Source organism: Atractosteus spatula, chromosome 26 (assembly GCF_055471065.1).
Source record: "Atractosteus spatula isolate fAtrSpa1 chromosome 26, fAtrSpa1.hap1, whole genome shotgun sequence".
Taxonomy (NCBI): Eukaryota; Metazoa; Chordata; class Actinopteri; order Semionotiformes; family Lepisosteidae; genus Atractosteus; species Atractosteus spatula.
The window spans coordinates 593,922-614,733 of record NC_142731.1 but is presented as its reverse complement, the minus strand read 5'-3'; the positions used below and the strand labels follow the sequence as shown (position 1 = coordinate 614,733).

At 48.5% G+C, this 20,812-nt stretch overlaps 1 protein-coding gene across 1 annotated transcript in view; it reads right to left on the bottom strand.

The window, feature by feature from the left end:
* Nucleotides 1-3,630: 3,630 nt before the first annotated feature.
* The window catches only part of adam11 (ADAM metallopeptidase domain 11), a 46,042-nt gene continuing 28,860 nt past the window's right edge, over nt 3,631-20,812 (bottom strand). Inside the window, exons 14-26 of the mRNA XM_088906186.1 lie at nt 18,931-18,982; nt 18,289-18,388; nt 17,774-17,845; nt 17,085-17,177; nt 16,688-16,768; nt 15,561-15,611; nt 15,050-15,113; nt 14,575-14,674; nt 13,898-14,017; nt 13,403-13,571; nt 12,138-12,252; nt 9,398-9,488; nt 3,631-4,766 (exon numbers count right to left, since the gene is read on the bottom strand). Of these exons, the coding sequence (XP_088762312.1) occupies nt 4,718-4,766; nt 9,398-9,488; nt 12,138-12,252; nt 13,403-13,571; nt 13,898-14,017; nt 14,575-14,674; nt 15,050-15,113; nt 15,561-15,611; nt 16,688-16,768; nt 17,085-17,177; nt 17,774-17,845; nt 18,289-18,388; nt 18,931-18,982 (1,157 nt within the window). The 3' untranslated portion in view covers nt 3,631-4,717. The remainder of the gene's footprint in view (nt 4,767-9,397; nt 9,489-12,137; nt 12,253-13,402; nt 13,572-13,897; nt 14,018-14,574; nt 14,675-15,049; nt 15,114-15,560; nt 15,612-16,687; nt 16,769-17,084; nt 17,178-17,773; nt 17,846-18,288; nt 18,389-18,930; nt 18,983-20,812) is intronic.

Here is a 20,812-nt window from a genome sequence, read left to right as displayed (position 1 = left end):
CACTATATACAAACACACACGCATACACACACAGTATGTATATTGTTTTAGATTATACAATAAATATTTATATATCAGCCTTGGTTTATAAAACAGTTTTTCATTCAAATAAATGACAAAGTTACTACAGGTTAATTTGTGTATATCTAACACTTTTTAAAAAGCAGCATGTAAATATTTCCAGAATAGTTCCGCCACTGTGGAATGTTAGTAGATCGGCCTCAGGTCAGAATACAATGCAGAGGGCCTGACCTCAGCGGTGACACATTCTAGAGGGCAGTCAGCTCCACCGAGCCACACTGGGACTCCCGGCTCCTTGTTTCAGTCACACCTGTGTGTGCGTGTGCCGGAGCCCATGTCCATGATTACAGAAAGTCTCAGGCCCTGTCTGCTGTGCTACACTCTTAATGAACGAACGGGTTGGCCAAAGCTCAGCCTGCACTGAGAGTGCTCTCCTCTGCTGCGAGGACATTTTAAAAGGCCCACCTTCCATTCTGCAGAATACCGAAGAGAAAGACTTGCACCCTATTGAATAGAATACATGACTTCTGTAGGTCCATCCATCCGCCCATCCTTCAGCTAGCTTTGCATCATATAGGTCACAACAAAAAAAATCTAAACTTCTCCCATTATAAGTTACTTTCCTGCCTATAGGACACTATATATAGAGGCAAAGCCAAACTACCAAAAACCTACTGTAGGGGGGAGTGTCTCCATTTTGTCCAATAATTCTTGCACAGAATTATAAATATGAGATGTGCAATCTGGTGAGGATGGCTATTTTTCCAAACTGTACTAAAAGGATCTGTATAGAGTGGAGAGCAGACAATAGGAAACAGGTAGAAATAACACATGGAAAAGGAGTATTCTGGTGCGGGTTCTTTAATGATTCTCTGGGCCCCAATCCAGCTTTCCGATTTTGTGACATTTGTGATCTAACAGACGTCTTGCGCCAATCAGCTCTCAGTATTTCCCCATCTCCTGTTCAGTTTGAGCTTATTTAGAGAGAACGCAGGGAGAGTCTCTCATGACCTCAATGCTGTTACTTGGTTTATCAATGCAGGGCATTGCCAGTCTGATGGAAAGAGACTTTAAACTATACTAGCCAATTTATTCAACTGACTGGGGGGTGAATGCAAGGTGTTACAATAGTAAATTGTAATTAAATACCTCTGATTCAAGATATTAATACTTTTTAAAAATAAAGTGCATAAACCTGAGACAATTAGCTGATTTTCTTTTCTGAGTTCCTGCTGTGCTACAGCACCAGGACTGTCATGTTCCAGACAGCTGAGTTACTGGAGACAGAGACCACTGACCAGCCCTCTGTCCACCCACACACCTGGCCTTTGGTCACTGGAGACAGAGACCACTGACCAGCCCTCTGTCCACCCACACACCTGGCCTTTGGTCACTGGAGACAGAGACCACTGACCAGCCCTCTGTCCACCCACACACCTGGCCTTTGGTCACTGGAGACAGAGACCACTGACCAGCCCTCTGTCCATCCACACACCTGGCCTTTGATGCACAAACTTTTAAACAAGCCTTGACCTCATACTGCCAGTAATCACCCCTGTCAGGTTCTCTGTCACATTTTAATATTACACAAAATATTTAAGGAATGTTTTTCTTACTATTTTCCCCACATGATAATGAAAGCAATCCAAAATCTTCTTGCAGAATTTGGGAGTTCACATCAGCTTTGGTGTATTCTTTGTGATCTAATGTAACCGATGCCAGTTTCTACAGTTACTGTACCTGTAGTTCTTTTCTCATAAATCAATGGTTTCCCTGTATGTTACAATATTATAAACAGGACATTTTCTATACAGTATATGTACACTGAACTAAAAAACAGGTTTTAGAACCCTGCTAAATCAGTGCTGACTGAGGAAGAGGTGCTGTTCATTCCTCATCAGCTGAAAGCTGCGAGCTCACCACAGGGATCACAGTGAGAGCTGTGCCTGTTAGTCCTGCCCTGTAGGAGTTCACAGCCAATCCCAGTTACAGCCAGCTGGTAACATGAGGCTCAAACCCCTGGACACCTGGATCAGAATCTCCGCTTGTACTCAAGATAATCACCTTTGCTGGCAGAGCCACTCGGCAATACCTTGCTTACTCTAATGTCTTTGATCCCCTTTGCAAACAGGACCCAAGAGGTTCAACAAATGACATTGATCTACAGTATACTGCTGACAAGAGGACAAAGGTCATTCACCGGTCAGAATGCAGCACCAGCAGAGTAGCAGATACAGTCGGGTATTGCCTGCAAGAGCCGTGTTCGCTCCTGCCATTCTGACCTTAACACTGATTGACAGCACCTCTCAAGCCTTCTGTATGACTGAGCTTACAAGACAAGTTTTTGATTCGTGTTTAAAAACAAAGAGTATGTCCAGCTAAGAAAGATGCAAGACAGTTCAGCAAAGTCCAGGTTAACTCTACATGCTTCTCTGTTCATCTCAATGTATAATCCCACACAGCCTTCAGATGCTGTTAGTTTCTCAATTTCATTTGAACAACAATCAAAGATGCCCTTACAGTTTCGTACCCACCACACAAGGGTACACCTTACCTGAACACAAAAGATGCCAAGCCTGGCCAGTGTCCACTAACAGCCACTGTCAGAAAGCATGTCTTACCAGAATCACCACGGATCGGTCCTGGTACCAGCTTGACCTCCTCAGTCCAATGGCGCTGAATTAAGGCAGATGGCCTCTGGAGATCCAATACTCCCATTCCAGCAAGGGGCCTCCCCTGACTCTGGGAGCTTCATGTAAATACTACAGAATACCTACGATATATTAGCAAAACTGGTCTTCTCATTTTGTCCAGAGAAGACATCTAGGGTCAACAAAGCATATAAAAACAGCAGCATCAGAGAGCACCCCAACTACAGTCGCAGAAAACTGGAAAGGTTGTTCTGGGAACAAGGGAGATCTTTTTGATCCAGTTGGTTCAGGGATCTGCTAGATTCAAACCACTCCAGGAACTGTGGGGGGCCCCTCCCGGAGCTGGATTGGTCCGCTGGGTGAAAGCTCTGGTCCCTTAATCATCCTCGGGATAATGGCCACCTTGAGTTCTGGAGTCACACGCAGGACCTGGCAGTCAGATCTAGCGGAAATGCAGCATGTTGGAGACGGCTGGCGTCATTCCCGGTCAGATCCAGGAGGGACCAAGCCGGGGGAGAGGAGGCTGGAGTGGAAAGGTGGAGGTGGGGACAGGGAAGTCTGGAAACAAGTGGAAGACTTTGTTTTTCTAGGAGGAAAGGACACAGCGCAAGGAAGACCAAGCTGCACATAGCTACAGCTGTCCTACGCTCCTCCAGATCTGGAAGAAACAAAGGGACAGAGCTTGAGAGACAGAATTCTGAAAGAGGGAGATGGTGGGAGATGGAGGGATTCAGGGAGAGAGGCAGAGGCAGAAGGGAAAACAGTGAGACTTGAAGGCTTAGCCTGGCTCTTTGAGCACAGATGTTTCTGCATTGTGAGCAGAGCAGAGACTTGAATTCACTACACCTTTGTGAAAGGGTAGCTGTTGGAGAATTGTGTAAGAGCAGGTATAACAAAGGAAAGCTCTTTCACTGGAGAGAACCCAAGAAGTGAAGAGTCAAGAATCAGTCTGCATTCCCCCAGTCAGAAGAGTTTATAATGCAAAAGCAGATACAGATAAGAAATCTGCCCAACATTTTTTTACAACTCTCAAACCTAACTTATTCATCAGAATGGAAAAAACAAAACCTCAGGGCTACTGAGACGACTTCAGAATAAGAAACTGCATCTGTGCTTTCCTGTTACAGCAGTGACACGAGCACGAGGAGGAAACAGCTAAAACCAAGTTTGCAGAAATGCTCTCCCAGAGACTATGGTGCAAAGATTAATCATCTTTGACTCAGTTCTCTGAAGTCATTGGTCTCTGGTCTTGGAACTGTGAGCAAACAACTGCAGGGCAAGGATTTCATTAGTGACTTCCCGTCGTTGTGAAGGGACTCGAACTTTAATTTCCACCACACAACATAAATGAACATGAACCCACTGTGCTTAAAGAACAGACAGAAGGGATGCTGTGACTCAGCCCCCAGGGGGAGAGGGGGACATGACAATGAGCACATTACATACAGTACCAGAGCACTCATATTCACAAGCACCGCATTCTATAACACTGTCCCTTGCAGAAGAAGCCCATCATGCTGCTTGCAGGTGAATCTACACAAGACAGTCGGCGTAGCAGTGCTGCTCATTTTCTTTTGACCATGTTCAGCATTGGCATGTGGAGATTGTTCGAGGAAGCAGTGTGAAATTTCTCTGGATACCCCAGTGTGCAAAAAATTGCTTTAAGAAAAGCAGTCTGGAATAATTTTCGGCAGAGGTGTACAGAGCCCCAGCTGAGTGATGTGAGGAGACCTGCAGGCCATTAACAAATGTGTTTCTACTTCAACGCCGACAGCGTTGAGTCTTTAAGAACAATGCGTCCGCATTCACAGTGTTAAGAATTGTAAGTACTGGAATTAACAGTGTGTTCTTCTCAGCTGGAAGTAACAGCTCCAGACTAGTGTGACTCCTGCTGAGGAAGATCATCTCTTTGCCGTGTCTCACAACAACACAATACTGTGGGGACTGTAGCCATCTACCGCTGGAGCTTCACTGAGCTGCAGAAGTGCTGGAGGGGGAGGTTGGGGTGCAGGGATGGAGAGGAGAGCTTGAGCACAGAGAAGGGTTTACATCATCCTCTGCTGCGCAGGATCATACCTTCCTCTTCGGATGTTTCTTTATCCAGGGAGAAACGCCAAGGAGGCCGCAGAGAAGTGGTGGTGTGGAGAGAGGGAGAGAGAGAGGTGGCGTTAATTATCACAAAAGCAGGTACAGCAAAAAACATCCAATCACTTTCAGGATTGCATACAGGAAACAGGCACTGCTTTCTTTTGAAAATGCAAAGCCTGACAAATGCAGTCTTGTGGTCACCAAGACTGATGAAAAGTTTGTGTCAGGGTGAACACAAAAGGTCAGGTGACCCTGTGGGAAGATAATCAGGTTCAGATGAGCTCTGGTTCATAGGAACCCTCTGCAGGCCAGTGGAAAGATGCCCTTTAAAGTTGGCTTTCATTTATGCATCAGTAGTCCTAGACAAGAGTGCAGTACTCAGTAATAAGGTCCTATCGCTGCCTGCTCTGTCAGACATCTGTGCACAGGGATCAAAGACTGATTGTTTTAATTGTTGGACAATTACACAAAACCAATTACTATTATTCTGGGAGAAGGCATGTCTGTGGACCAAGTCTTCATGAATCATGTGCCGAGAGGGCAACACCTGGATCGATGAATCAAATGGATATCCATTTCAGATCCCGGATTTCATTGATCACAGAGGGCCTTGCACAGGAGTGATGGTATCAGCTTTCCTGTCATCGCCTGGACAAGGGCAGCGGTATGCTGTCCGTCTTTACTGCTCCATCCGGGAGGAAGCTGTTCCCTGTATGCTGATCCCAGACAACACGCTGCCCTCCCTCTTTTCCCATGCAGCTATCCCCACCGACCATGCCTCAGCCGGGCTGCGCTGCCGAGTTCAAGAAACAGGGAGAACCTGACAAACACGACAGCTGTAGGACAGAGATGACTTTTCAGGTCAGATTAATTCAAAATAGCTTGAATGTCAAATCACAGCAAGAGCAAGAGCTCCTGCAAGGGTGCAATGTCTGAGTTTCCTACAAGTACTGGCACCCTACCCCTCACCTTCACAAAGTGACTCCAAACAGCCTCTTGATACGACTTAAAGATGCATCACTAACAGGCTTAGTAGAGTTTAATATATAAAAAAACTGCACACTTATCATACAAGTGATCTACCTCGGTCAGGGTAGACAGGCCTGCCCCCACTCTCGCTGGACCCCCTGCCCAGTCCAGACTGCCTGCATCCTCCTGGCACTCCCTGAGCTCGGCCCGTCCATTGCTAGCCACCTGTGTTCCCCTCTCCCCCCAAGACCTCTGAGACCATAGCGCGCACAAGGAGGGGCAGCCGGTGGCCAAGACTGCCACCTCCGAAACATTCTCGAACCCACGGCTGAGAACAAGCGGAGCTACAGCTTGGTTTGGCAGCGGATGTGCAGTAGGAAAAGGAGTGTGCTGATGAATCGGCAGTGAGAGGCGTGCCTGAAGCAAGCACGTCATCTAATTTCACAGAAGCAGTGTGGAGATATAGGGAGCCAGAGGGAGGGCCATGATCTTAGCAATTTTCAACATGGTTTCATTGCTAGTATCGTGTTTGGCAGGATGGCCCGGTGGACTCGCCCTGTCCAGTGTAGCCAGGCTGGAGCCGTGAGCGCTGAGGCATGGTCATCGAGACAGACTGAGCAGCCAGTGGTGGTTGGGCGCAGGCCAGCTCTCCCCCACCCCTCAGAGACCAGGCTGGAGAGGTATTACAGTGTATTGAGTGATTTAGTTGGCAATGCCGGAATACTGGGCTGAGGAAGCTCTGGGATTCCAGCCTGAGCTGTAAATCAAGGAAATATGACAGCCGGGTTGAAATTTGGTTTTGTTTCTCAACTGGAGAGAAGTGTACTATAGTACACAGGTACCCTGTTTAAGAATCACCTTCCCCGTACTGCCTACTGAAAAAGTTTTTCTCAGGACCTCGAACAGACAGCTCACGATCATTATCCTGATTAGGATTAGAGTTCAAAACAGCAGTGCCTTGCTTGTTGGGCATAGAAAAACAAGTGCAGATTCAAAATGTTAAATAAATTAAACAAATTCATTGACCTGGAGAGTGTGTATTCACTGAAGGAGTATCTGATGCTAAAACTCAGTGTCATGCCATCTTTTTTGTTCCATTCTACTGTGCGAGTACACACAGCAAATTCATTTCAACTTGTTTGGGAAAAACACTCTATGGTGGAACTAAATGAGTACCTTGGAACTGTGGCATTTCTAGGTGGGTGTGCGTAGCAGGAATTGCGGAGGTTTTTAAAAACTTTGAGGCTCTGCAAATACTACCAAATAACTAAAAACACCTGAGGATTACAATCATTCACAGCACATAGAATAATTTATTTTTACAGTTATGCTGTTGAAATATTTAGCATATCTTTTGATTAGTTTTCATGTTAATTCATAGATGTTGAAAACTCTTAATGTAACTCTTTACAGTTCCTCGTGTTATGAATACAGCAATACATAAAGAGCTACTGCACTGGCGGACCTGAGAAAACGTTTCAATGGGAATGAAAGTTTGGCTGGAACAGCTGCAGGGGTCTGGGCTCCAGGCCCCACAGACACGGGGAATCCAGTCTGTCCCGAATGCAGCCGCAGGGGTGAGGGAGGGGGGCGGCAGGGTCCGCCACAGGCTGTCACCCTGCCTCCGTCAGAGGCCTGGGCGCAGCTCATGCAGGCATGCGCTGCTGGCATCCACGCCACTGCCCCCCGGCCCGCCCCCAGAGATCACACCCAAACCACACATGCACAGCGGGCACAGAGGAGTCCCTGGCAGGCTTTCCTGGGGCTCAGTCTAGGGAGGGAGGGGGTGAGGGGGTGAGGGGCGGCTGCAGTCCTGCTCCCGGAGGCCGGCAGAGCTGCAGAGCGAGAGCTCCGGCCGCGAGCGAGGCACGGCTCTGTCCAGGGGCTGGACGGACGCACAGAGCCGAGTGACCGGCCTGTCATTTCTCATGTGTGAAGGAGGAGCGACGGAGATCCTGGATCGTGTGAAACACGAATATGATTTCACTTCCAGGCAAACGCAGTAAAAACTTGGCGTTTTCTCATAGGTTTTCTAACATGTAGATTAAACAGAAGTGTTTGTTTTAGCTTTACTTGGCACAGATCAGGTACAGTTTTTAAGATTTATTCCATCACCAGAACTGCTGCACTCATTATGTTACATTGATCAGCTTGTTCTAACCAAAATCAAGGGAGATCTTACGGTCTGGAAGCGTGTGTGTGACATTAATACAGAACTGGAAGTTCTTTCAAATGGACAGTCTCTGTCACAGTGGCTTCCCTGTTTAAGGCGCAGAATTCATCACGTCTAAATTTCGCTGAAATTCCACAATTAAAGATGAGGTGAGGACAAGCTTGAATCTGAAATTTGAAGACAGGTGCCAATTGCCTAGATGTTTTAATTATGGATTTCACTGGTTATCCAAAAAGCAACTACCCACTCTGGCGCACAGAGGCAGACTGCAGCTCCTCTGCTGGTGGAGGCGCAGAAGAACAGCTACTAACAAGAGGCCATTCAGCCCATAAAGCTGTTCAGAGCAAGATGATCAAGGGATCTATCCAGTTGCTTCTTCAGTTAAACCTGGGTATCGGCTACAACAAGAAGGCTGGGCAGCTTGTTCCTGACTCCCACAACCCTTGGGGTAAAGATGCCTAATGTTCCTGGTTTAAAATTAATTTCCACATAGTGGCAGTACGTGTAAGACAAAGCTCAAGGTGTACAGAGGTAATCTGTGTTTTGGCACTGGCCTCCTTAACACCTGTGCATCTAGATGGGCTTCTTCCCAACTCTAACTGCTCGTCTGTTCTTCCACTCCTCAATGAAATTATGTATATGTAACAGTCCAAAGTGATTGATCTTCACCAGAGCTATAAATACTGTTTGATGGAGCATGTTTAGTGAAACACTAAAGAGGATGCCTGTGGAAAAGCTCAGGTGTCAAGATCGACAGGGTGAGGAACTTGTGACAGAAAGTGCTTGCTTGCTTTTCAGGTCTTGCATTAATATTTAAGCTCTGTAAAGTGTGTGTGTGGATTATCTGGAGATGTGTACAATCTGCTTTGTACTGTATGGTGTGCATGAAGAGTACAGAGAGTGCACTGTGTGTGGAAAGTATGTGTAACCCATGTGTAATGCTTATGTAAAATGTGTGTGTAATGCTTGTGTAACCTGTGTGTGCAATGCTTGTGTAAACCATGTGGAAAGTGTGTGTAGCCCATGTATAATGCTTGTGTAAACTATATGAGTAACCTGTGTGAAAGCCGTGTGCAAGCTGTGTGTGTAAATGTGTCTAAGGAAACGTATGCAGGAGCCCTGACAGAACACGACTGGGCACAGTCACTCGCAGGGAAGTGGAGCTTCCCCGCTGTAACTGGCAGGACTGGGCTCACTGGTGTCAACAGCGGCTGGTCCGCAGGCCTAGACGAGCACCTTGGAAATCGGGCTGGTCTAGGTGGGGGTGTGCACCCAGGCTTCGCCGACACGGAGTCTTAAAAAGCACGGAGAAGCCCGGGACCCGGACAGCGCAGGGGGGCGGTCTGAAACGGGCCCTCTTTTGAATTTGTGTCGTTTTCCTGCAGCATTTTGGAGTTCCCGATTTTCAAGGGGCCCCCTCCCCATCGGTCAGGAAGTGAGTGGCAGTATTAGGTAGAAGCAGACAGGAACACAAGAGGCATGCCAGAGCTCTTACTTAAATCCCCATCCTGTTCCCCCTAGGACTATAGCTGCCAGGAGAATGGCACCTGCGATGGACCCTATAATGATATTGGTGCCACTGGGACCTGTGTAAAGGGACAGAGGGGAGGAGGGGAGGGGAGGGGGACAATACCACCAGACACACGTCAGAAACAGCAGAACCACAGAACATCTTGTCAACACCGACTGGCGAGAGAGAGAGACGGGCGGCACAGGGGGAAGGAGAGAGGAGACGGACAGCCAAAGGACAGAGAAAACGAGGGGGTTTTTCATTACTTCTGCCTCTCTCGGCCGGGCACCCCCTTTGCCTCTGCTCTGCCTTGGGTGTGCTTTGCACAACATTGCCAAATGACTTTCATTGGCAAACTGCAAGAAATAAGTAAAACACATTGAGATACAGTCTAGATGCACCCCACCTCCACCCCCTCCCTCAGCTCAGGGCTGGATCAGTAAGTACAGTGCCCCCTGGTGGTGAGGAGGCCTTTCCAAAGCTCCACACCAGGGCTGGCTGGAGGACCGTTGTGTCTGCAAGCTTTAAAGCCCCAGCTCCTGACGAGCTGGGAGAAACAGTTAAATTGGAGATGTAAACCAACAGTGAGCTGACTCAGATCATTCAGAGCTGAGCTGGAAAGACGATCTGCAGACACACTGTAGATGTGGCCCTCCATGATAGCCCTGGCCGTGTGTACTTGTGGCAGTGATGATCACACATGGGACACAGCTGAGCAACAGTTTATCACATTTCAGAATTCACCAGCCACAGGCTCGTGGATAAAACTGCACAGATGCACCAGAAGACAAAGCCAAAAAATAGTAATATCTGGAAAACCACAGAGAATCACAAATAACTAAGCCTTTCAGTCCTTAATTCACAAATCTTCCAACTAAAATGTGTACAAAGAGAGGCTGTATAAAGTTCTGCAGACTGAAATTGGTGGACATGATCCAGCCAATTTGAAACCAGATATTTCTGAGTCTCAAGATGCCGTCACATCAATGCTGTTACATAAAAAGATATTAGCTATGAAAGCAGTGTAAAACTGCAGAAACACTGCGTATTGCTTCAGATTTCCTCAAATAAATGTAGGCAGGTGAAAACTGACTTTTTAATTTTTTTAATGCTATGGAGAATAAACTTTTTTTTCCATTGTTGAAGAGCAAAAACACTGTACTTGAGGCGAGGCGATGCTCCTGCTGACTATGATGTCATTGGGAACAATTAATTACTTGTTGCAGCTGTGCACAGCCAATGAAACCAAAGCAAACTCTGTATGGTAATTAAGGGGTGGGTCCTAATCAAATGAGGATGCAAGACATCGTGGGTAGTTGGCATGCGTAGGCTGCAAAGGAAGAAGTAAAGGTTCATTCCACACAGAAAGGGAAGGTAGAGAGAAACCATTTCAGCTGTGGAGCCTCTGATGAAATGTTTCTGTTCTTTTCAGCTTGGAATGAACCTTCACCTGTTCCTCAAGGGTAGTAGAACAGCTCACAAACTAGGAAGAGGGGACAATGACAATGCATCAATAATGTTATTTCAGGATGCTAAAGTTAGTATAGAGATCCAACAAAAATACAGAACAGTTAACATCCTGGGAAATGCTACAGCTGCCTCGAATGGAGAAACATTCCAGTGACACATGGACAGCTGGTGACCGAAGTGCAGAAAAAAGTACACCCAAAATCTAGCAAGTGTGCAGTTAACTGAAGAGATCAGTTAGTATTGGAGATTCAGAACTCAAACCAGCATCAACTTGCAGTATGGCAAGAGCAGGTTTGCTTTAGGAGTCTTTCCTATTTTCCAATGTTTCTGTAAAGACAGTCTGGCACTTTGTTGCACAGAGCCCCAGCCAACAGCAGACCTAGGAAATAAAGGCGTCTGCCTCCCTATCGATCATCACTGCAGTGCTGAAAGTTCATTTGATTCTACTCTTTCCCCACTTCAATATTTTTATTTTTGGAATGAAGTAGTATTAGAGTAGTAGTATTGTCAAAAAAACATGTACACATGCCCACCTACTTCATAAACAGGTAAATATGCCAGAGCACTTTCTGCCCTGTAGGGGGCACTGTAAAGCAGAGGCACAGCTCTCTAAGACTCAGTTTTCAAATCAGAGTTTCACTGCAGAACAATCCCTCCAGAAAACCCCTCACCATTAAAGTATGAGCAACAGACTTTTTACTACCAAATACCCTTTATTCCTCCTTGGAGTCTTTCTGTACTGTAACACATTACACTATTTCAGTAGTGTCCTTCATCACAAAATACAATACAAAAGACCAAGGTGCACTAAACCAGCCAAGTCACCTTTCGGAAAACTCTTCAGTAATTCACACAGGTGAGACTTGCTCTCCCACATCTAGCTCTTTGAGGTGAATTCTCACGTCTACTTTTTGATTTTGGCCAATGTGCTCCTGCAAATCCTGACTCTATAAGCCGTATTTGGAAGGGTGGTAAAGAGCCGCTCAGGGCTGTGGGGGCAGGCCACAGCCCAGCCGCTCGGAGAGCAGCGGATGAGGAAGTGCAGGCTCTCAAGCACACAGGTGGGGCGGCGCAGGACAGCCAGCAGGCCTGCTGCTATCTGGGCGCTCTGTGCGGCGCAGGGAAAGGTACGCACCACGCTCCGCTGCCGGCGGCCGGTCCGGCACACGAGTGTGTGTGTGTGTGTGTGTGTGTGTGTGTGTGTGTGTGTGTGTGTGTGTGTGTCTAGAGCGAGGCGCTGCAGAGCGACACAAACCCTTGTACTTCTCCGGCCCGCCCTGCGGCTTGGGGTCCGGGATGGGATCGTAGACGCTGCAGTCCTTCCCCGTGTAGTCCCGGTCACAGATACACCTCACCTCGTTACTGCACACCTGAGGCAGAGAGCACGGGTTCGAGTGAGAGAGACGCAGAGAGAAACAGAAGAGACAGAGTGGAATATTCAGTCTGCTATATTGTGTGGGATATGCGAATATTTCATGATTTATTATGGTTTTATTTTCTCCTTGAGGCCAATCAGCAGACAGAGCTGTTAGTTCTCAATGTCCTGCGAATTACTCTGTTATATATACAGATACAGTATTCTTTTTTCTGTTCCACTATAGCTTGTTAACCAGCTGCTGCAGTTGTAGTTACCAGCCAGTGCGTCTTCAGCTGTTCTTAATGACCTAAATTATCTAGTTACACTATTGGCTGTTGCTTTAGGGAAAACTGGCAGAAACACCAGCCTTCAATCGCCATTGTGATTGATCGGTCATACCAGTAAAATCCTTCAAAAGTTGAAGGAATTTTACACAAGAGACAAAATGAGAAAAGATGGTGGCAAGGAGGCTCAGGGATGTTAATCAAAAGCAAAGAGCTCAGCAGGCCCTTAGTAAGATGGTAAAGTTATATTATAACTTATAGAAGTTTTGAATTCTCAGTTACATATTTGTAAATTTTCCCTTTGATCACATTGAACCAAAAGACAGATACATACTAGGAAGTCTTCTAGCTGCTAGTGAAAAAGCAATCACAAAGAGCCTTCGACATCCAAAGAGTGGACTGATATTGTGAATGAGATGCACTGTACATAATGGAAAGGATAACTTTTTCTCTCAATTTACAGTCAGACATGCTTAGAAAATACTGGTTAACCTGGACAAAATGTATGACCCCCATTATGACCTGATTTCACTATTTTGTGTTTTTTCTATAATGACCAGAGAATACAGATTTGAATAAGCAAATATATGTCTGTATTTAATCCCCCTTATCTGCTGCCATGATGTGAATAGCTCTAAAAAGGTACAATTCTAATCTAAAAGAAAAGATGGAAAAAAAGAGCTAATCATTGTATGTATATTTTAAATGTAAACTGTTTCCAATAATTAAAAAGTAAAAAAAAAGCTCAGCAGGTCAGTCTTTGCTGTTGATCTTGTGACTGTGGTCAGTCAGGGGGGTCAGTCATGCAGTCAGTCAGCGGGCGATCTGTGCGGTCAGTCTTGGGGCGAGCTGTGGCCCCAGGTCTGGCGGCAGCCTCACCCCGTGCTGGGAGCAGATCCTGCTGTCGGAAGAGCCAGGGCAGGTGCTGAGGTTGAAGGAGGCCACGGGCAGGCAGCGCCGCTCCAGGCACATCATGTTGGGCCCGCAGGGCGTCCCGTCGTCCACGTAGCCCAGGTCCGTGCCATCGTCCAGCAGCGCGTGGCCACCCCTGCGCACAAGCACACCGGCCACTCGGACACCGACTCAGCTCTTCAACACACCACATTTAAACCTGCATATCGTCAGGAAACTGGTTCAAGCTTTGAGTTTGTGAAACTGTATTATATTTACTGTATAATATTTGAATCTATGGGATAGCTTCCACTTCTCCAGACACTGATTAACCAGAGAGCAGTCGTTGTCAGTGTTCTGCAGCTCTTGCAGGGTTTCTTCACACGGTCTGTAATGTGCTCTCCTGTAACCCCCTGTGTGACCATGAGCTCAGCAGAACTGCCCTCCACCCAGCGGGTGCCGGCAGCGAGGGCCGGTCCTTACCGGCAGTCCAGGTACTTGTTCTGGTGGTAGATCGTGAGGCTGGTGACTTCGCCAGCCAGCTCGCCGAAGCGCGGCTTCCCTGTGGCGTTGGCACAGAACAGGAATCCACACAGAACGTCCCTGATGGCGGGAGCAGGGGAGGGGGTGATGGAGAAGAGGAGGGAGTGAAGAGACAGTTCAGCACTGCTGACAACACAAGGGACTGTGTGACTGAGGGAGGACGGTGGGCGCAGGGCTATGCTGACTTCAAGTAGGCGCTGAAGGGCTAGTGCTGCTGTGGGACTGGGTGTGCTCCGTGAGGCACTTACTGTCCGTGTTCCTGTTCTAATCAAGATCTCCAAGCCTTCCTGACGCCAGCAGCAGGGCAGGAGCCCGTTAATTACCCCCCAGTTTGCGGTGACGTTGAGTCATGGGGATGTAGAACAAAGGCGGTGACACGTCAACAAGGGCTTCCTTACACCGTTTCTTAAAGGCCAGCAAAACAGCTCAGGAACAGGTGTCTTTAACCCAGCGCAGCCCCAACTCAACTCAACTCAATAGTGGCAGCATGTCCCCAAAACTGGCAAAATAAAAACAGCCAGTCCAGAAGGATCCCACCCTGCTGCAGGAAAATGACTGAATTGTACTGACTGGCCCTGGGACCTGGAAAACAATTTCACAACTCGAGACCGACTCACTGCTTGTTGCACTGGATCCAGCCTGGCCCGTCTCGCCCACAGTTGCCTTTCTCTGTGCCCTCAGAATTAAGCTTCTCGTAGCAGAACCGGTCCGCAGAGCCTGTGAAAACCCAACAGGACTGGATCACTGGAGACACAGGGGCCTGCATGCAGCTGATGGAAATTCACAGACCCACAGATTCGATCTTCGTCCGAGTGTCGATCTCAAAAGCGGAAAACACTGTCCCATTCCCAGTCGCACTTTACAGAGCCTTGATACCGAGCTCTTGTGACCACACCCCCCCACCCCTCAGAATCTTCTGACTCTGGGTGTAGTGTGTTGAGACATTACTACATCCTGGAAAATGCGCCCAGACACATACACTTTGCAGCGACAGTCATTTTGTCTTGACCTTGCTCATCTCCAAGTGCCCGGCTCCTTCAGGAGAAAGGAGAGGCCACAGAGCTCGTGTCCCTTCTCATGAGCCATACTCACTGTAACCCCACAGGCTGCTGCACTGTCCGTCCCGCGTCTTACAGCGCCCATTGTAACAGCGGCCCTGTCACACAGGGAGAGACAGGGAGTCAGAGAGGGAGAGAGACCAGAGGTTCACAGCTCTCACACAGCTGCTCTCATGGCCACAGAGGTCACTGTGTCAGTAAGAGCCAAGAGATACCTACACCAAGAATCCCACCCTACACACGGCAAACACACCGCCCCCAGGTGAACTGAATTGTGAGCACTCACGCAGCTCAGATTCTCAATGCAAGGGCTGACGGTCTCAGTCGGCTAGAAACATGATCCAGCCTCGATCCCGCGATCAAAGAGCTCCGTCTTTGCTTGCCTTAGCACCTTAATTTACTACCCAGAATCTGTGCAAACATTCGACTGCATCAGAGGTGGCCTTATTGACACTGCGCTCATTTTCTGTCAGGCTGTGACGCTGCTCGTCCAGGAACAAAGCCAGCCTGGAGCGTCCTGTCCCAGGGAGGTGAAGGGAACTTGCCTGCCCGTTCTCACAGGTGTAGCCATCCAGCTTGTGGACATTGTGAGGACACTGTGTGCAGAACAGAGGACAGACAGTCAGGGACCCAGCTTGTCATCTCCCTGCCTCAGGGAGCTTGAGCTTGAGCAGCAAGATCAATGAAATTAATTAATTGGAAACCATCATATAATTAAGAAGAAATTAAAGTCTTCACTGATTAATTACACACTTTTGGCTGAAATCAGGGTGGTTAGCACACCTGCTTTGCAGCTCTTCATATCTCTAGCGCTCCAGGTTTACATGGTTGTCTCGTGTCTATGTAGGTTATCTTTGAGTGCTCTGATTGCCTGCCACATTCTAAAGTCATGGAAGGCAGATTAATTGTCTCTAAATTGTTCCCGTGACCCTTAACCAGGAAGAAACAACTTTCTGATAACAGATGGATTGACTGAAGTCTTGTTGCAGAATGGAATGTTGCTCATTGATCTGTTCAGGTCGTTCCAGACACCTCCAACTCTCTGTGTAAAGAAATCTCATTTTCAGTCCTAGCTGCAGAATTTTCTCCCTTTTTAACTGATGTTAAAAACAAGGGCTGCATAATCTATAACAAAAGCAGGATTGCTCCAGCTAAACTCTGATTCAGCACAGCTAATGATGCCTTTATCAGCATGCTTCTTCAGACCCAACCTTTATTTGTTTCTGCACTCAGTCCTGAGTTTTAAACATAGCAGACCTGAAGTGAACATTTTCCTGCATCACATTGTTGGTATAGTAACAACATCAACCCTTATTTCTGATTAAATAGCTCTTTATAGAGAACTGATGAACTGACATGGGCTGGCATGACACTGTATCAGACACGGTGTGGTCCAGTCACAGTGTAACACCACCCCTGGAGGAGGACAGTTCTGATTCTCCACTGCAAATTCCACTCAGCTTCTAAAGAGCTGATTAACAACATGGCTACAGCTACACCCAGACGAGACGGGTCCCTCCATCCAGAGAGGGGTTCCTGCTCCTTAACGTCTCTACCTCAGTATCAGGATCTGTCATCATACATCATACTAATTTTAGTATTTGACCAACTTGGACACGTATAAATGTTGAATAGCAGAGAATGACATTGAGCAATGAGACTCCATTCTCACCTGGCTGGAGTCTCCTGTGCAGGTTTCTGGAATGTCACAGTCGTTCACTGCATCCCGGCACACAACCCCGCGCATCTCGTACTGCAAAACACGGCACAGCCAGGTCACGCCCACAGTGCCCCCCCATAGCGACAGCACAGCCAGTCACGCCCACAGTGCCCCCCCATAGCAAGAGAGCACAGCCCAGTCACACCCACAGTGCCCCCCCATAGCGACAGCACAGCCAGTCACGCCCACAGTGCCCCCCCATAGCAAGAGAGCACAGCCCAGTCATGCCCACAGTGCCCCCCCATAGCAAGAGAGCACAGCCCAGTCACGCCCACAGTGTCCCTCCATTAAAAAGTGGATTTCTCAAGCAGAGAACAAGCAGTTGAAGTAAAAGGATGTTTTTCCTCACCTTGCAGCCCCGACAGCAGAGCCCGCTGCTGCACATGGCGTCATGGGTGAGGGTACACTTCTTGCAGCAGGCTCCCCCATTCCTGGCACAGTCCTGCCGAGAGAGCGAGCGAGCGAGCGAGCGTCAGCCTCTCTCCACCCGCAGCCGCACTGCCCCTGACCTCCCAATCGCCCTCACCTGCTCTGCTCCAGAGACACAGCTGGGCACTAAACATCCATGTTTCTCCCATGTCCAAATTCTCTTACTCACCCCAGAATATCTGAAGACTTCAGTTTGCTGTGAGGATTTGCACACAGACCTTGGTTAGACCCCATATGCAGCTCTTTGTTCGTACTGAAGAGTAAATAATTAGTTGGCATTCCCTGAAAGATGAAGCTGGAACGCCACTGAGAAACGGGAGTGTGTCCCATAAGGCCTCCACACCCTCAGTGCCCACTCTGTACCCTCAGTACCACTGTCACTAGTACCTTCCGATACATCGCAACCCCAGCAGTACCCTTGCATGGGTCTGATTGATGCAGAACCATATAAAAACAACAGGCAGAGGAGCTGACCAGTATTTGCCACACTGGTGTACATGAGGCATCTGCCTGCTGTGCAGGGCCCAGAGCCTCTCCAGGGCTGCAGCGTTCGTGTCTGCTCGGTTTTTTCCATGGTGTTGTGCCGAGCGTGGCGTGTGCATGTCTTACCAGCGGAGAGCCACAGTCACACTCCTCGCCCGTCTCCACAAAGCCATTGCCACACTCCGGGGGCTCCAGCAGCTGGCAACAGAGAGAGACCAAGCAGCTCCAGTTCAGCACAAGACAAACTCAAAAGAAGGTCCAGATAAATGATTAAAAGATCCTCCTGCCCCAGCCCCATCACTGTCCTGCTGGGCTACACCCCTCCTCTGTGTGCTCTTCACTGCTTCTGTTTCTGAACAGACGCAGGAGCTGGGTGTTCCTTGTTCGTGTCCTTCCTGTCGTCCCTCCATCATCCTGCATCTCCCACTGTACCATCTCTGTGCTGCTCCTCCCTGCCACACTGCCCCTGTCAGCTGGGAGTACGTACATCCAGAAACACCAGGCCAGCACAAAGATGCCTCTTTCTAAAACACTGCTCGGTGCACCCCAACCTCGCAGGAGACAGGAGGGGGGGCCCCAATCCTGTGGTTAAACGGCAGGTTTTGCTTGGCTGCATGACTTTGAGCAGCTCCCGGACCCACCTGGGCAGGCTTGTTGAAGAGGCAGCTGCCTCCGCCCTGCTGCAGGAAGCGGAGGTACTCGTCCACGCTGCAGCGCGAGAACCTCCTGGGCAGGTAGTACCTGCAACACCAAAGTCAAAGGTCAAGCGGGGTCACACACACTTAACCTCATTCAGGGCACATTTCCACTGTGCTTACACTGCACCGACTTTGAAACAGAGTAATGGACTTATGAACTGTCACATAAACGTTTTATAAGGTGGGGATTCCTGCAGATGCCTTCACGCTATTCAATCAGGAGGGAATGAAACTCAGACTGTGTGTTGTACAAGGAGAGCACCTGCCTCTGGAATCAGGCGCTCTAACAATCTGGCCAAGGGAACTCTCTCAGTGGGAGTGTATTCAGTGCCAAGGAAATCTCTTTGCCAGGCTTCAACACAAAAGCACACTATGGGTATGCAGATTTCCTCAGAGCACCAGTGCTGCCGCAGAGACCCTGGACACAGGCAAGAGACAGACAGGCTTGCGCCCATGTGTGCAGGGCAGCCATGCTGCAGGGGAGGAAGAGCAGCTCACAGGGTGATTTACTTGCGTCTATGATTTGTCCAAGAATCTGAACAGGCAGCCAGTGGCCACCTCAGAGCCAGCGGACAGGGGACTTACCCAGTGTCCTCCATGATGCAGCCCATCCAGGTGTCTGGACACCGGCAGTCCCCTGTGTGAGCGAGAGACACGAGAAGGACAGGGAGGGAGAGAGAGGGCAGAGAAATAGAGAGCCGTGGAGAGGGGGAGACAGAGAAGGAGAGGAAGAGAGGGAGTTAAAAGAGAAAGAAATGCAAGACATCAGTTTCAAATTCACCACGTGCAGTAATGTGGATTTCTGACCCCATTTCAAAAACAAGGTACAGTAAGTGGAAATAGCCCCGGGGGTCAGTCTTCAACAATTTAATTTCTGATGAGAAATGAAAGCCTGTTTCGCAACAGTTGTTTATGGGCTCACAGCCTAGAAGCAGTCCTGGTTTTGGGGTTTGCAGCCTCAGAAAAGTTCTCAGCCATGGCCACGCTGACCCCCGCGCAGCGCCGCGCGTGGCCCCTTCCCTCCAGTGTGTACGTCGCCCGCTGGGCATTAAATATTAACCCAGCCGCAGTCATCAGACACCAGCCCGTGCGACCCTTCTCTGAGGGTGGCAGAGAAGCTCGTTAATTAGAATGTATGGATTTTCCGTCAGTGTTCAGTTTCAGCCTGCGTTGTGGGGGAAGGCTAGTGTCGTTTGTACTAATCCATTCTTGTCCCACTTACACAGCCGCTCCGCATGCACACTTGCCAAGCGGCACCTGTCAGATAAGGCCTCGCGCTCCAGGAGCGGGCAGCGGAAGTGAACAGACAGGCTTTCCAGACCTTTCGGGCATCAGCAGCAAAGCAGCAGATGGCCGCGGAGGCAGACGCCAGCGGTGTGGGCTTCCAGCAGAGCTGCGCTGACCACAGAGGAGCAAGAGCATCACACAGCATCACACGGACCAGGTGCTCAGCAGCCACACGCAGGTTAAAGGGCTACTGAGCACGCCATCCTACAGCTGTCACAGTCTACACAGACCACTCTATTTCCTCCATCTGTTTGCTGTTACATGCTCAGTTTGTAAAGTCAAAAGAATAAAAGTGCTCAGAGCCTAGAAATCTGCGCCTTGTCCAGCACAGGAGTGCTCTTCTCCCCGAGAGCCACCAGCCCCAGGAAACTGGCCCCTGAGACAGACCTTGGCCCCAGCCTAGACAATGTAAAAACAATCATCTTTGCAGAATTACTAGCAAACCTGTAAATTCAGTAGGTTGTTGAATTTTGATATTGTACATGGTATGCCCACTGAGAACAAACGCTCTTTTACAATAACGACTGGGACGCCCACTGATACAGCAGAGTGTGAGTGAAGCACTGTGGTCAAGGGTATGCCCTTTGCCCCAGCTGGGGTTTCAAGGCCAACCTCAAGTCTAGGCCCTATGACCCCCTCTACAGCGCCGAGGCAGGTCACTGAGGCTCTAGGTGTTGAAGTGTCCTCTTCTGCCGCATAAACAGGTAACCGAGTACAGCAGCACTTGTGATTACACAGCCACAAATCAACCGGTGAACACACAAAACAGTAATTATTTAAAAGGACAATGGGCTATAAAGGCAAACTGTCCCATATAATGCTAACAGCACTTGAATATTATACGAGTTTCGTAATGACTAATTAATCCCTCATTCTCATAATTTATGCATGACGTTGGGCACTAATTCTTTACCATGTTCCAAACAGTTTTGACAGCTGGGTGACGTTTCCATTCTCCCTGACAAGCTTCATTCAATGACCCCAAGTATTATTCCTGCCAAATTAAAATAAGCACTGCCCCCCACACACCCTGGAATTGTCTTTCTTCTTGTACCATTGTAATGCTTTGTGGAATAAACATTCGCCCTCTGCACGAGGGCACGCAGGAGCAGCCTAACGATGACAGGGTTATATTCTCCTTGTTTCCGAGGTACAGAATCTAGTTAGACAGGACGTGGAG